Source organism: Macaca thibetana, chromosome 9 (assembly GCF_024542745.1).
Source record: "Macaca thibetana thibetana isolate TM-01 chromosome 9, ASM2454274v1, whole genome shotgun sequence".
Lineage (NCBI taxonomy): Eukaryota > Metazoa > Chordata > Mammalia > Primates > Cercopithecidae > Macaca > Macaca thibetana.
This window is the reverse complement of record NC_065586.1, coordinates 96,225,631-96,236,039: the sequence shown is the minus strand read 5'-3', so window position 1 is coordinate 96,236,039 and position 10,409 is coordinate 96,225,631. Positions and strand designations below refer to the sequence as shown.

Sequence of the window (10,409 nt, the reverse complement as noted above, 5' to 3'; positions counted from 1 at the left end):
GGGAGGGATGAGGAAACTAAAGACTACAGGAGTCAACTGCACTGGGGTACTGGGTTACAGGAAGGGTAGTGATTGTGCTAACCTAGAAGACTAGAAAGTAGAGGAAATTCATATGCCCTTTTGCTGAATTTGAAAAGGCTTTGTTCTTTCATCTCACAGGGATACTTCAGCACAAATGATAGAAGAAAATTTGAACTGCCTTGGCCATTTAAGCACTATTATTCATGAGGCAAATGAGGAACAGGGCAATAGTATGATGGTAAGTTTTGTGTGGATATGGGTGCCTGCTTTGGCTATGTTGGGTGCAAAAGGTTTAACTTTCCATGCTAGCCTGTCTGGCATTTGGGATGCATATGGGAAACAGAACTCAAGAGGAAAGAGCATTTGGGGAATATCCTCAACCTTAAATCCTTATCTGCTGTTACTCAGGGATATACTAGGATTATGTCATCAATTATCTTCAATAATAGCATTTTTGGTCAAATTAAATGAGTGGTAAGCTTTCTTAACAATGTGACCATTGAAATTGAATGGTTTGTTCTGTACCTTTTTGCTTCAGCAATCCATTTTCTTCATTAAGATGGGACTTGTACTTTAATTCAGATATGGTACCTCCCAAATAGAAAATAAATTATGTTTATATAGCTGTAATAATAAAACTGTGTGCTAAGATTTGGTTACTATAAACTACTGATTTGTTAAAACTTGGGGAAATTACAATAAAATGTTTACTGCATCAACTTTTGCTGCATTTAGTCTTAATGTCAGTTCTGTATATTTCCTCTTTCATTAAGAAAAATAGCAGCGGCCAGGCATGGTGGCTCACGCCTGTAATCCTAGCACTTTGGGAGGCCAAAGCAGATGGATTGCTTGAGCCCAGGAGTTTGAGACCAGCCTGGCCAACATGCGAAACCCTGTCTTTACAAAAAATATAAAAATTAGCTGGGTGTGGTGGCACACACCTGTGGTCCCAGCTACTTGGGAGGCTGAGGCAGGAGGATCGCTTGAGTGCAAGAGTTTCAGGCTGCAGTGAGCCGTAATCCTGCCACTGCACTCCAGCCTGGGTGACAGAGTGAGACCCTGTCTCAAAAAAAGGAAAAAAAAAGAGGATGATAATGGCGGCCAGCCATAGTGACATGTACCTGTAGTCCGAGTTACTAGGGAGGCTGAGGCAGAAGGATTGCATGAGCCCAGGAGTTCAAGGCTGCAGTGCATTATGAAGAGCCACTGCACTCCAGCTTGGCAACATAGCAAGATCCTGCTCTCTTAAAAAAAAAAAAAAAAAAGAAAAAGAAAACGAAAAGGAAAGAATAATTGTTTGCTTCAAATATTTATGAAAAAAACTCTGAAATTTTTAAAATCAGGAAATAAGGTAAATGAAATGATTTTTCAACTTTTGATTATAAAATGTCCAAACAGACAGAAAACTTGCAAAAATGAACACCCATATACTTATTACTTATAGTCAACATCTAATTATAACTTTTTCATGCCTGGTTTTAGAATCTTGATTGGAGTTGGTTAACAGAATGAGTTGTCACTTGTTCACCGTCCCCAAACCTATGGAAGTTGTTGCTATACATGTTGGAAATGTGTTTTTTCCCCATGAAACCATTCTTCAGACATCAGTCAATGGAAGAAATGGCTATGAACAGAAACTACATTTCTACTATGATCAGAAGAACATGATTTTACAAGTATAACATTTTTGAGTAATTTAAGCCTCTAAACTGACAGAAATTCATAAAAAGTCAATGTACTTGTTTGAATATTTGTTTTAATGCCACAGCTGTTTAGGAGCATCATCATGACACATTTGTGCCTTCAATCTTGGTGAAACATTATTTAACTGATTAAAAATGCCTTCTATGTATTAGTTTCCACTTTTAACTGTTGGGCATAAGGCCAGATGTAGTTTTGTATACAGAGAAGAAAACCTCACTAATAGGCATTTTAAGTAAAAGTTGTCTATGTTTTTTCTAAAAGGGCTGCTCACAAGTTTTATTTCTTGAAGAATAAATTCTACCTCCTTGTGTTGCACTGAACAGGTGCTCTTCCTGGCATCATAAGGAGTTGGTGTAATCATTTTAAATTTTACTGAAAATTTAACAGTATTCCCTTCTCACTGAAGGGATTGTGTATGTATGCTTCTAATATTAGTTGGCTTTCATAAATCATGTTGTTTTGTGTATATGTATTTAAGATGTACATTTAATAGTGTCAAAGAGAAGATGCCTGTTAATTTATAATGTATTTGAAAATTACGTTTTTTCATTTGTAAAAATGAGTCATTTGTTTAAACAATCTTTCATGTCTTGTCACACAAATTTATAAAGGTCTGCAATCCTTTATCTGTAATTGTAATTCCAAAATCCAAAAAGCTCTGAAAACAAGGTGTCCATAAGCTTGGTGACAAAACTCGTTTGCTTGCAATCTAATCTGAACTGACTTTGAATCTTTTTACCCCATTTAGTGTGACTATTCCTTTATTTTGCTGCTTGATGATGAGAGGGAGGGCTGCTGCCACAGACTCTGATGAGGGCTGGGTAATGTAGTATGGTATATGCACAAAATTACTTTACTAAAATCTAAAATTTCTTAATTCTGAAACATCTTGCCCCAAGGGTTTCAGATAAAGGACTGTGGACCTCTATCATCTGTTAAGTAATTTAGAAGATATTATTTGTCTTAAAAAATGTGAAATGCTTTTATATTCTAACAGTTTTTCACTTTGTGTATTAAATGGTTTTTAAATTACTTTTTTGATCTCTATTCATTATAAAAATCAGATTATAATAAAACAGTTGAATATGGCTTAGGAAAATATGAAGGTTCCATGAAGTGGAATGAAGAGCACAGGATACATGTACTTTCCTTAGGGATACTAGGACGTATGGTAAAGGTAGTATTGGACAACTTCTTTAATAGTGTTTTCCTCTGAGATGTCCTATCACCACTATCTACATCTAAAAACATGCTTGCATCTTGCCCTGTAAACTGATGTCACAGTCCCACCATCCCCATTCTTGCTAAAGTGGTATCATTTTCCTAGTCAACCAAATTTTTTAGTCATCACATACCACTATTCGTCATCTGTTATAATAGGCAGTCTCTATCTTGTTTCCCTACTTTTAGAAGATTTTAATAATAAACATTTATTGGGTACCTATTACTTGGAGGGTATTAAGCTAGATGGCAAGATCAGAAACAACATAGGTAGTACAGTAAAAGTGCTTATCTGGGAGTCCGAACGTTACAAGTCATCCAAGCATTGCAGTTATTGTTAAGGATCATTTTTCAATGGTCATGCATTTCCTAAATATTTTAATAATTGGTGAAAGATTTGCTATAGGGTGGGAGCCGCTGCTGGTGTGTGGCTGGGGTTGTCAGGGCCGCCTGACCTATATAATTTGGGCAGATGGTGTGAGTCAGAACAGACTATTATAGTGGGATCCCCAAACTTGCTTTTGATGCATGAGTTGGACCACTATTTTTTGGTGGGTAATAACTTTTCAGAGGGGAATGGCAGTTGTGAATTGTATACATTTCATTCTTTAAGCAATATTATGAAAAATTTAAGAGAATGTCTATAGAAAACAGGGTATGGAGCAAGTTATTTTCCATTCCTTTTGCTTTTTGGAAGTTAAAATACCTAAGCTCTGCAAATATCATTTATTAGGAACAGATAAGGTCCCAGACATTCCTAGATAATAAAAATCAAATGAATGATACAGGTAAGTGTATTTATTGAAGGGTGTGGGTAGAGTGGTCTGGGAAGGCTTCCTTTTATGAAGACAAATTGATTCTATTTACCTCTTCTCACTTCCACTACTAAAGTAACCCTGGGCCTGCAGTTTCCTAACCACTTGACTTTCTTGCCAACAGTCTGTCTCCACTTTCAGCCTTTTATAGATTCATTGGCCCTAAAGCACTGCTTTCCCATACTTCCCTACCCAAGAGGGCAGGGGTCCTCAAGCCCTGGGCCGCGGACCGGTACCAGACAGTGGCCTGTTAGGAACCCAGCCCGATAGCAGGAGGTGAGCGGCGGGCAAGTGAGCATTATCGCCTTGAGCTCGGCCTGCTGTCAGATTAGCGAGTGGCATCAGATTCTCATAGGCACATGAACCCTGTTGTGAACTGCACATGCAAGGGTTGCGGGCTCCCTGTGAGAATGCCTGATGAGCCGAGGTGGAACAGTTTCATCCCGCAACCCACACACACCCCCACCCCCTTTACGGGGACTGTAAAGGTCTTTATAACCCTAGTCCACCTTGTCCAGTTATAGTTCCACCTCTAGCCTTTCAAGGCTTAAACCATGAATGCCCTTGATTTCTCTTGTATTCATCTATCTCCCACCTATACCTTTTTCCTTCCCTTTTTTATTTTTGGCAATATGTGCCCATGGTTTAGAATTTAAAATGAACAGAATATGTAGTGACCCCTACCATAGCACTCCTTTCCATCACACAAGCCTTCAAGGAAACTGAAGTACTTTTGTCTCCCTGGAGGATTCCCTCTGCCTCCCGCCCCATGTGCTTAGCAATTCTGTTCTTGTTGTCTGGATGGCCTTCATAAAGCCCTCACTGGACCAGCATTCTGGCACATAATAGGAACACTTAAAAAACGAGAGAATGATGCAGTTATACGTAGTGTCTTCCTCTTCTGAACTTTGACAGCACTTTATTTGCAACAAGTTTAGTTGCTCCTGAAGTGCAGGATCTGTGCTGGAAGTACGTGCGTGTTACACAGTGGGGCTCCTCATACACTGCAAAAGGACAAATAAACCAAACAGCTACCGCTTGAGAATGACCGAGTGGGTTCTCTGCACAAGAACAAACCAACCAGTCCCTTGTCCGAAAGTCCCTTTCCTTTTCTCTGCTTCGCTGCTCACTCCAGATCCCCGGCTGTCCTCTTCCGCAGCAGTTAACCAGCAGTGTACCGAAAAACAGCGACTTGCCTCCAAAAACCCTGCGCGGTCCGCGGCTAGGATAATTTTGTCCCATGCGCTTCCCGTCTCACTAGTCGCGGGCCGGGGCTACGCCGTGTGCGTCCCCGCGCAGCCGCAGTACTGGGCGAGTAGGCGGGGCCGGCTGTTGGCGGCGGTTGGCTTGGCCCGGGAGTCGGGTGCACGTGCGGGCGGGGGCAATGCGTCACTGATCGGTGAGGCGCGGCCGAGGGGTCGGCTTTCCTCGCGAGCCTGCGGCTGGGCTCGTTCTCAGTGCCTTCCACCTGGGAGAGACCCTTGGGAGAGAGAGTGTCAGGAAGCTCACCGAGCAGGGGCGGCCCACTGGCCTCCAGGGGCGGAGGAGTTGGCAAGGGGTCAGCGGGCTCCGCCAGAAGGGAAGAATGAGGGGACTGGGGCACTGGACTCCGCGGCTCAGCCTGCGAGAGAGCGCCAAGCTTCCGAAGGGAGAGGGTGGAAGCTGGAGGGGGTGGACCTGTCACTCACGGGACTGAGGGTGCTTTTCTCCCGCTCCCAGGAGGAACGAGGATGAATATGACTCAAGCCCGGGTCCTGGTGGCTGCAGTGGTGGGGTTGGTGGTTGTCCTGCTCTACGCCTCCATCCACAAGATTGAGGAGGGCCACCTGGCTGTGTACTACAGGTGAGCGGCTTGTGCAGTCAGTCAGGGCTCTAGAGAACGTTAAAAGGGTACTCCAGAGTGGAGTCTGGGAAGTTGTTCCCTCTGCAGCGTTCGGGGACGCATGTCCCATCTGTAGGGAAAGCACGGGGGTCGAAGAGGGGTTTTACGGAACACCGTCCAGATGTTGGACAGTTTTAGTGCTATGTTCGTTTTGTTGCAGAGATTAAGTCTCCCTACGGTTATTCCTATACACAGCAAACTCAAATTATTTGTGGAAAAATGAAGAAGGAAGAAAGAAAGTAGTCATTCTACCTCTAACTGAAGAGATGGATAAATTATAGTTCGTTCAACTGTACAGACTTTAGACTATGCTGTATAGAAAATTTGGTTCTGTTTATGATTGTTTCTTAGACTTTTTCATTTAAAAGCTTCCAGTGTCTAGTTACGTCTTGTAACACCATGATGACCATGATAGTGGTTATATCCCTGGACATCCAGGGACATAAGCATAACACTGATGGGCCATTCTCCTCCCCCTTTACTGTTTCTGTTCAAGTTGGGGACAGGAGTGGTGTGGGAGCTGTTGCTTTCTTGTTGAGCTCTCATAGCTTTTCCTTCAGCCTAATTACCACAAGTTCCTTTTGATGTAGACTGGTAAGAGAGAGGCCAGTTTGTGAAGAAATTCGGATAATGGTGTATTCAAAAAGAGGGTCAACTTTTTGCTTGCTTCCACTATCCCTCAAAACTGATATTTCTATTTTCAGATCCATCCTGAATCCTAGAAAAAGAACAATTTTAATGGTATATCTTAGCAGATGGAGCTCTAGCATAAGAAATTACAGATTAGTCCAGGTTTCCTTCCAGTTTAGCATTGTCTTTCTGGCAGTAAAACCAGAGAAAGGACATTTCAAAGAATGACTCAAAGAATTAGTGATGAACCTCAAACAGTTCATCTTTTCTTGTTATTATGACTTAGCAAACGTGTTTATATTTTCAAGACAGGAAGCTAAGTTCTGTGAATTTACAAGGTGCAAAATAGGACTTCTTTGTTTTATTTGCTCTCCAAATGCCTCCTTTTTTATAATTTCCAGGGCTTGCTTTCATAGTTTTCGCATTCCAGGATTTGGTGAACAGGCCCTTAACCTGTTTATATAGTCTTGTCACTCTTCATCTTTTCATGCTAATTTTTTTTTGTTTTTATATAGAAATTTTATGTTCCCAGTATTTTAATTACCTTGCAGATAGATTGAAAGAACTATAAGCCTCAGAAATTTTCTCTTTACTTCAAAGTTTGCATTGTCTTTTTTCAACCTGGTGATTAAATGTATTATATATTTTGATTTGGCTTTTGTTATGTACAGTTAATGTACCTCTACTGAAAGCCATTAAAATTTTTTAAACAAATATTTCTCAGAAGGTTAAAGACCGAGGAGAATCCTTTGAACCTGAGAGCAGTGCTGGAGATGCAGAGGTACGGTTGGTTGAGCTTATGAAACAAGGTGTAACATTGGCAGTTTAATTTGATCTTTTTGCCTTTTTAGGTGTGGAGGTATTTTAAGCAGTTGTTCATTATGAGTAATTCATATTAGTGAGGCTTTGGTAGGTCAGCAGCATGAGCAAGAGTGAGTATTTATTATAGCATTTTAGATTTAGAAAGATAATTTTTGTTTTTATAATTTTGTCAAATTGAAACATCTTTTTGCAGGGGAGGAGCTTTACTAACTAGCCCCAGTGGACCAGGCTATCATATCATGTTGCCTTTCATTACTACATTCAGATCTGTGCAGGTGAGTGATTCCTAGGGAAGCCCCCATACCAGATAGACAGGTGTGACAGGAGTTACCACACTTCTGGGTGGAGATAGATTTCCTTATTGCTTAAGCAGATGGTGGTATTTACTTAAATGCAGGAGTTAACGTTCAGAGTACAGTTGTTACAACACAAGTTACTATGTTAAACCACCTCACTTACTTGAAATGAATTAAAGGTATGAACCAGGTAGCTTGGAAGGACTGACTTCTACCATCTATATCGTGATATGTAGCAAATTTTTTGTTGCTGCTATCGCAATAAAAGTAAGAATTAGGAACACAACTAGACATACAAACCAGTGATTTGATTATGTGGTTTAGAACAGTGTTTGGTTTCCACAGAGGCAGGCTCCTGGGCTACTGTTAACATGGAGGATCAAAATTTTTTTTTTTTTTTTTTTTTTTTTTTCCTTGAGACGGAGTCTGGCTCTGTCGCCCAGGCTGGAGTGCAGTGGCCGGATCTCAGCTCACTGCAAGCTCCTCCTCCCGGGTTTACGCCATTCTCCTGCCTCAGCCTCCCGAGTAGCTGGGACTACAGGCGCCCGCCATGTCGCCCGGCTAGTTTTTTGTTTTTTTTTTTTTTTTTTTTTTTTTTTTAGTAGAGATGGGGTTTCACTGTGTTAGCCAGGATGGTCTCGATCTCCTGACCTCGTGATCCGCCCTATACACAGCTTTTCTGCCTCATGTTTTTTTGCCTGGTATATTAAGCACAATTTTATGTGGAATCTTAGTGAATGTTATATTTTGATGGCATCTCAGGATATTTGAAATAAGTGTCTGATCGTTGAAAAGTGTCTTGGCCATGGGAGACAATAAAATAAGTATCTTTCAATGTAACAAGATGACAAAACCAGGATTAGACTGTGACCACTTTTGCAAGCCCAGTGTGATCATAAATCTTTGGATTCAGAAGTTTGTCTGCCATCTGCTGCTAATTTTTCAGGACTCAGGAAAATTCTATGTTATTTAATCTTGTAATCTTATGTCTAGGCTTCCTGCTAAGTGAGAGTTTAATTATAAATTCTTAAATCCCCCAGGTTTTCTTCCGACCTGTTTTAGATGGCTTAGGGAAGAAAATGTGTCTATTGAAGTGAAATGTATTCTTCCCCTAGTCAGACTGATTTCCTTATGTTGTTCCATATTTATTTTACCCATTCTTTCCTTGGTTCATGCCATCACTTCTTTATCTACCATCTCACTCTCCATTCCTTCTCTTCTGTCTAAATCTTGCCAGGCTTTTGAAGGCTTGTCCCAGATTCTTCCTCTTCTGATCTGTAGCTCTTAAAGTCTGTATTGTAAATTTTGGCCCTTTGCCTTATTTTCTTTAATATTGTTGTCTTTGCATTGTTTGCTAAGTTTTTTTGTGTGTTTTCTTTCCAGAAAGGCTCCAGTTTTCTAAAGACAGGAGTTGTAACACATTTATATTTCTGGCTTTCTATTTATGGTGGAAGTTGTTAAATTGAGCTGACTTCTCAGGAAGCAATGTGGTGTAGTGAACGTGGGGACGTGGCGTTGCCACCAGTTGGTGGCATGACTTTGGAAAAATTGGTTAACTGTTGTAGACTTTCTGTGAAAGGAGGAGTTTTAATTACAGGACCTCATGAGTAGCCCAAACAATCTATAATAATGTTAGCAATGGTAGCATTAGACCCTTACAAATCAAGACTCTAAGGCCGGGCACAGTGGCTCACACCTGTAATGCCAGCACTTTGGGAGGCTGAAGCAGGTGGATTGCTTGAGCCTAGGAGTTTGAGACCTGTCTGGGCAACATGGGGAAACTCCATCTCTTAAAAAAAAAAATCAAGACTCTAACAAATAGATTTTGTTCAAAGCCAGGTAGATCTGTCTCTGCTTTAATGCTTAGTATGTTTAAGTCATACAGATGTAAAAATATAAATAAAGGAGATATAGATAATAGTAAACAGATTTGAGAGTTTAATTGTGTATATATATATAACAAATATATAGTGTGTGTGTATATATTAGTAATAAACTATCATAAGAGATGTAAATGAAATTAGTACAGACTTCAGTGTAAACTAAAATACTTTGCATCTACAAAAAAGTTTTACATGCTACAGCCAGCCAGTGTGACTAAATAGGAATGTTCTTTATGTGTAAAACAGTAACATTCTAGGAAATAATTATATTAATAAAACCATATTTTAAAAGTGTTCTTGGCTGGGTGTGGCGGCTCATGCCTGTAATCCCAGCACTTTGGGAGGCCGAAGCAGGCAGATCACTTGAGGTCAGGAGTTCAAGACCAGCCTGACCAACCCGGTCAAACTCTGTCTCTACAAAAATACAAAAATTAGCTGGGTGTGGTGGTGCGTGCCTGTAATCCCAGCTGCTTGGGAGGCCGAGGCAGGAGATTGCTTGAACCTGGGAGACCGAGGTTGCGGTGAGCCGAGATTGCACCCTTGCACTCCAGCCTGGGTGACAGAGCAAGACTCCATCTCAAAAAAAAAAAAAAAAAAAAAAAGGTTCATAGGAGAGTAAGACATAAATTTATTTTTAGGAATTTTTGGAACATATTAGAAGACATAGTTCAAATAAATGGTTTAACAAACTTGGCAATTGAAAGGAATGTATATAAATGTGAAATTCCATATATGATGTAAGAAGAAAAAGTAATAGAGAAATTATATGAAAACCTTCAGCCTTCATAAAGTAGTCATAGATTCACTTTTTAAATAAATGTTCTTTCATACTGGGAAAGTAATTTTTAAGAGGACATAAAAGAAATATAAAAGTACATAAAGATAGGGTGTTAAACAGGCTAATGTTTGAACTCTTTTCTAGTTCTTCTCAGTTTGAAAATTGGCTAGAGAATATCCTTTTGGTTTAAATAGGAATGTGTATGTAAAGTTGGTGTGGAATATGGAAACTGAATTAATGTTTTAAAGGAAATAAATAGAATTTGTCTCTTCATCAATCCCCCTAACTTTACCTAGAGTTACCGCCAATGTTAACTATCATTCTAATCTCTCAAGAGTTATTTTTTATTTTTTCCCC

The 10,409-nt window shown here is 40.1% G+C and overlaps 2 protein-coding genes across 10 annotated transcripts in view; both read left to right on the top strand.

Moving 5' to 3' along the window:
• Nucleotides 1–2,757, top strand: part of CHUK (component of inhibitor of nuclear factor kappa B kinase complex) — a 43,108-nt gene extending 40,351 nt beyond the window's left edge. For 3 of the 7 annotated variants that reach the window (XM_050804976.1, XM_050804978.1, XM_050804980.1), the window contains exons 20-21: nt 160–259; nt 1,504–2,757. In XM_050804976.1, the coding sequence (XP_050660933.1) occupies nt 160–259; nt 1,504–1,533 (130 nt within the window). In that variant the 3' untranslated portion in view covers nt 1,534–2,757. Of the gene's footprint in view, nt 1–159; nt 260–1,503 lie in introns of those variants that run through there. The other 4 variants (XR_007728919.1, XR_007728921.1, XR_007728920.1 and 1 more) reach the window with 2 other exon arrangements.
• A 2,333-nt stretch (nt 2,758–5,090) lies between these two features.
• ERLIN1 (ER lipid raft associated 1) overlaps nt 5,091–10,409 on the top strand; it is a 36,391-nt gene continuing 31,072 nt past the window's right edge. Inside the window, exons 1-3 of one of the 3 annotated variants that reach the window (XM_050805028.1) lie at nt 5,091–5,160; nt 5,481–5,604; nt 7,289–7,370. In XM_050805028.1, the coding sequence (XP_050660985.1) occupies nt 5,492–5,604; nt 7,289–7,370 (195 nt within the window). In that variant the 5' untranslated portion in view covers nt 5,091–5,160; nt 5,481–5,491. Of the gene's footprint in view, nt 5,161–5,228; nt 5,320–5,480; nt 5,605–7,288; nt 7,371–10,409 lie in introns of those variants that run through there. The other 2 variants (XM_050805029.1, XM_050805030.1) reach the window with 2 other exon arrangements.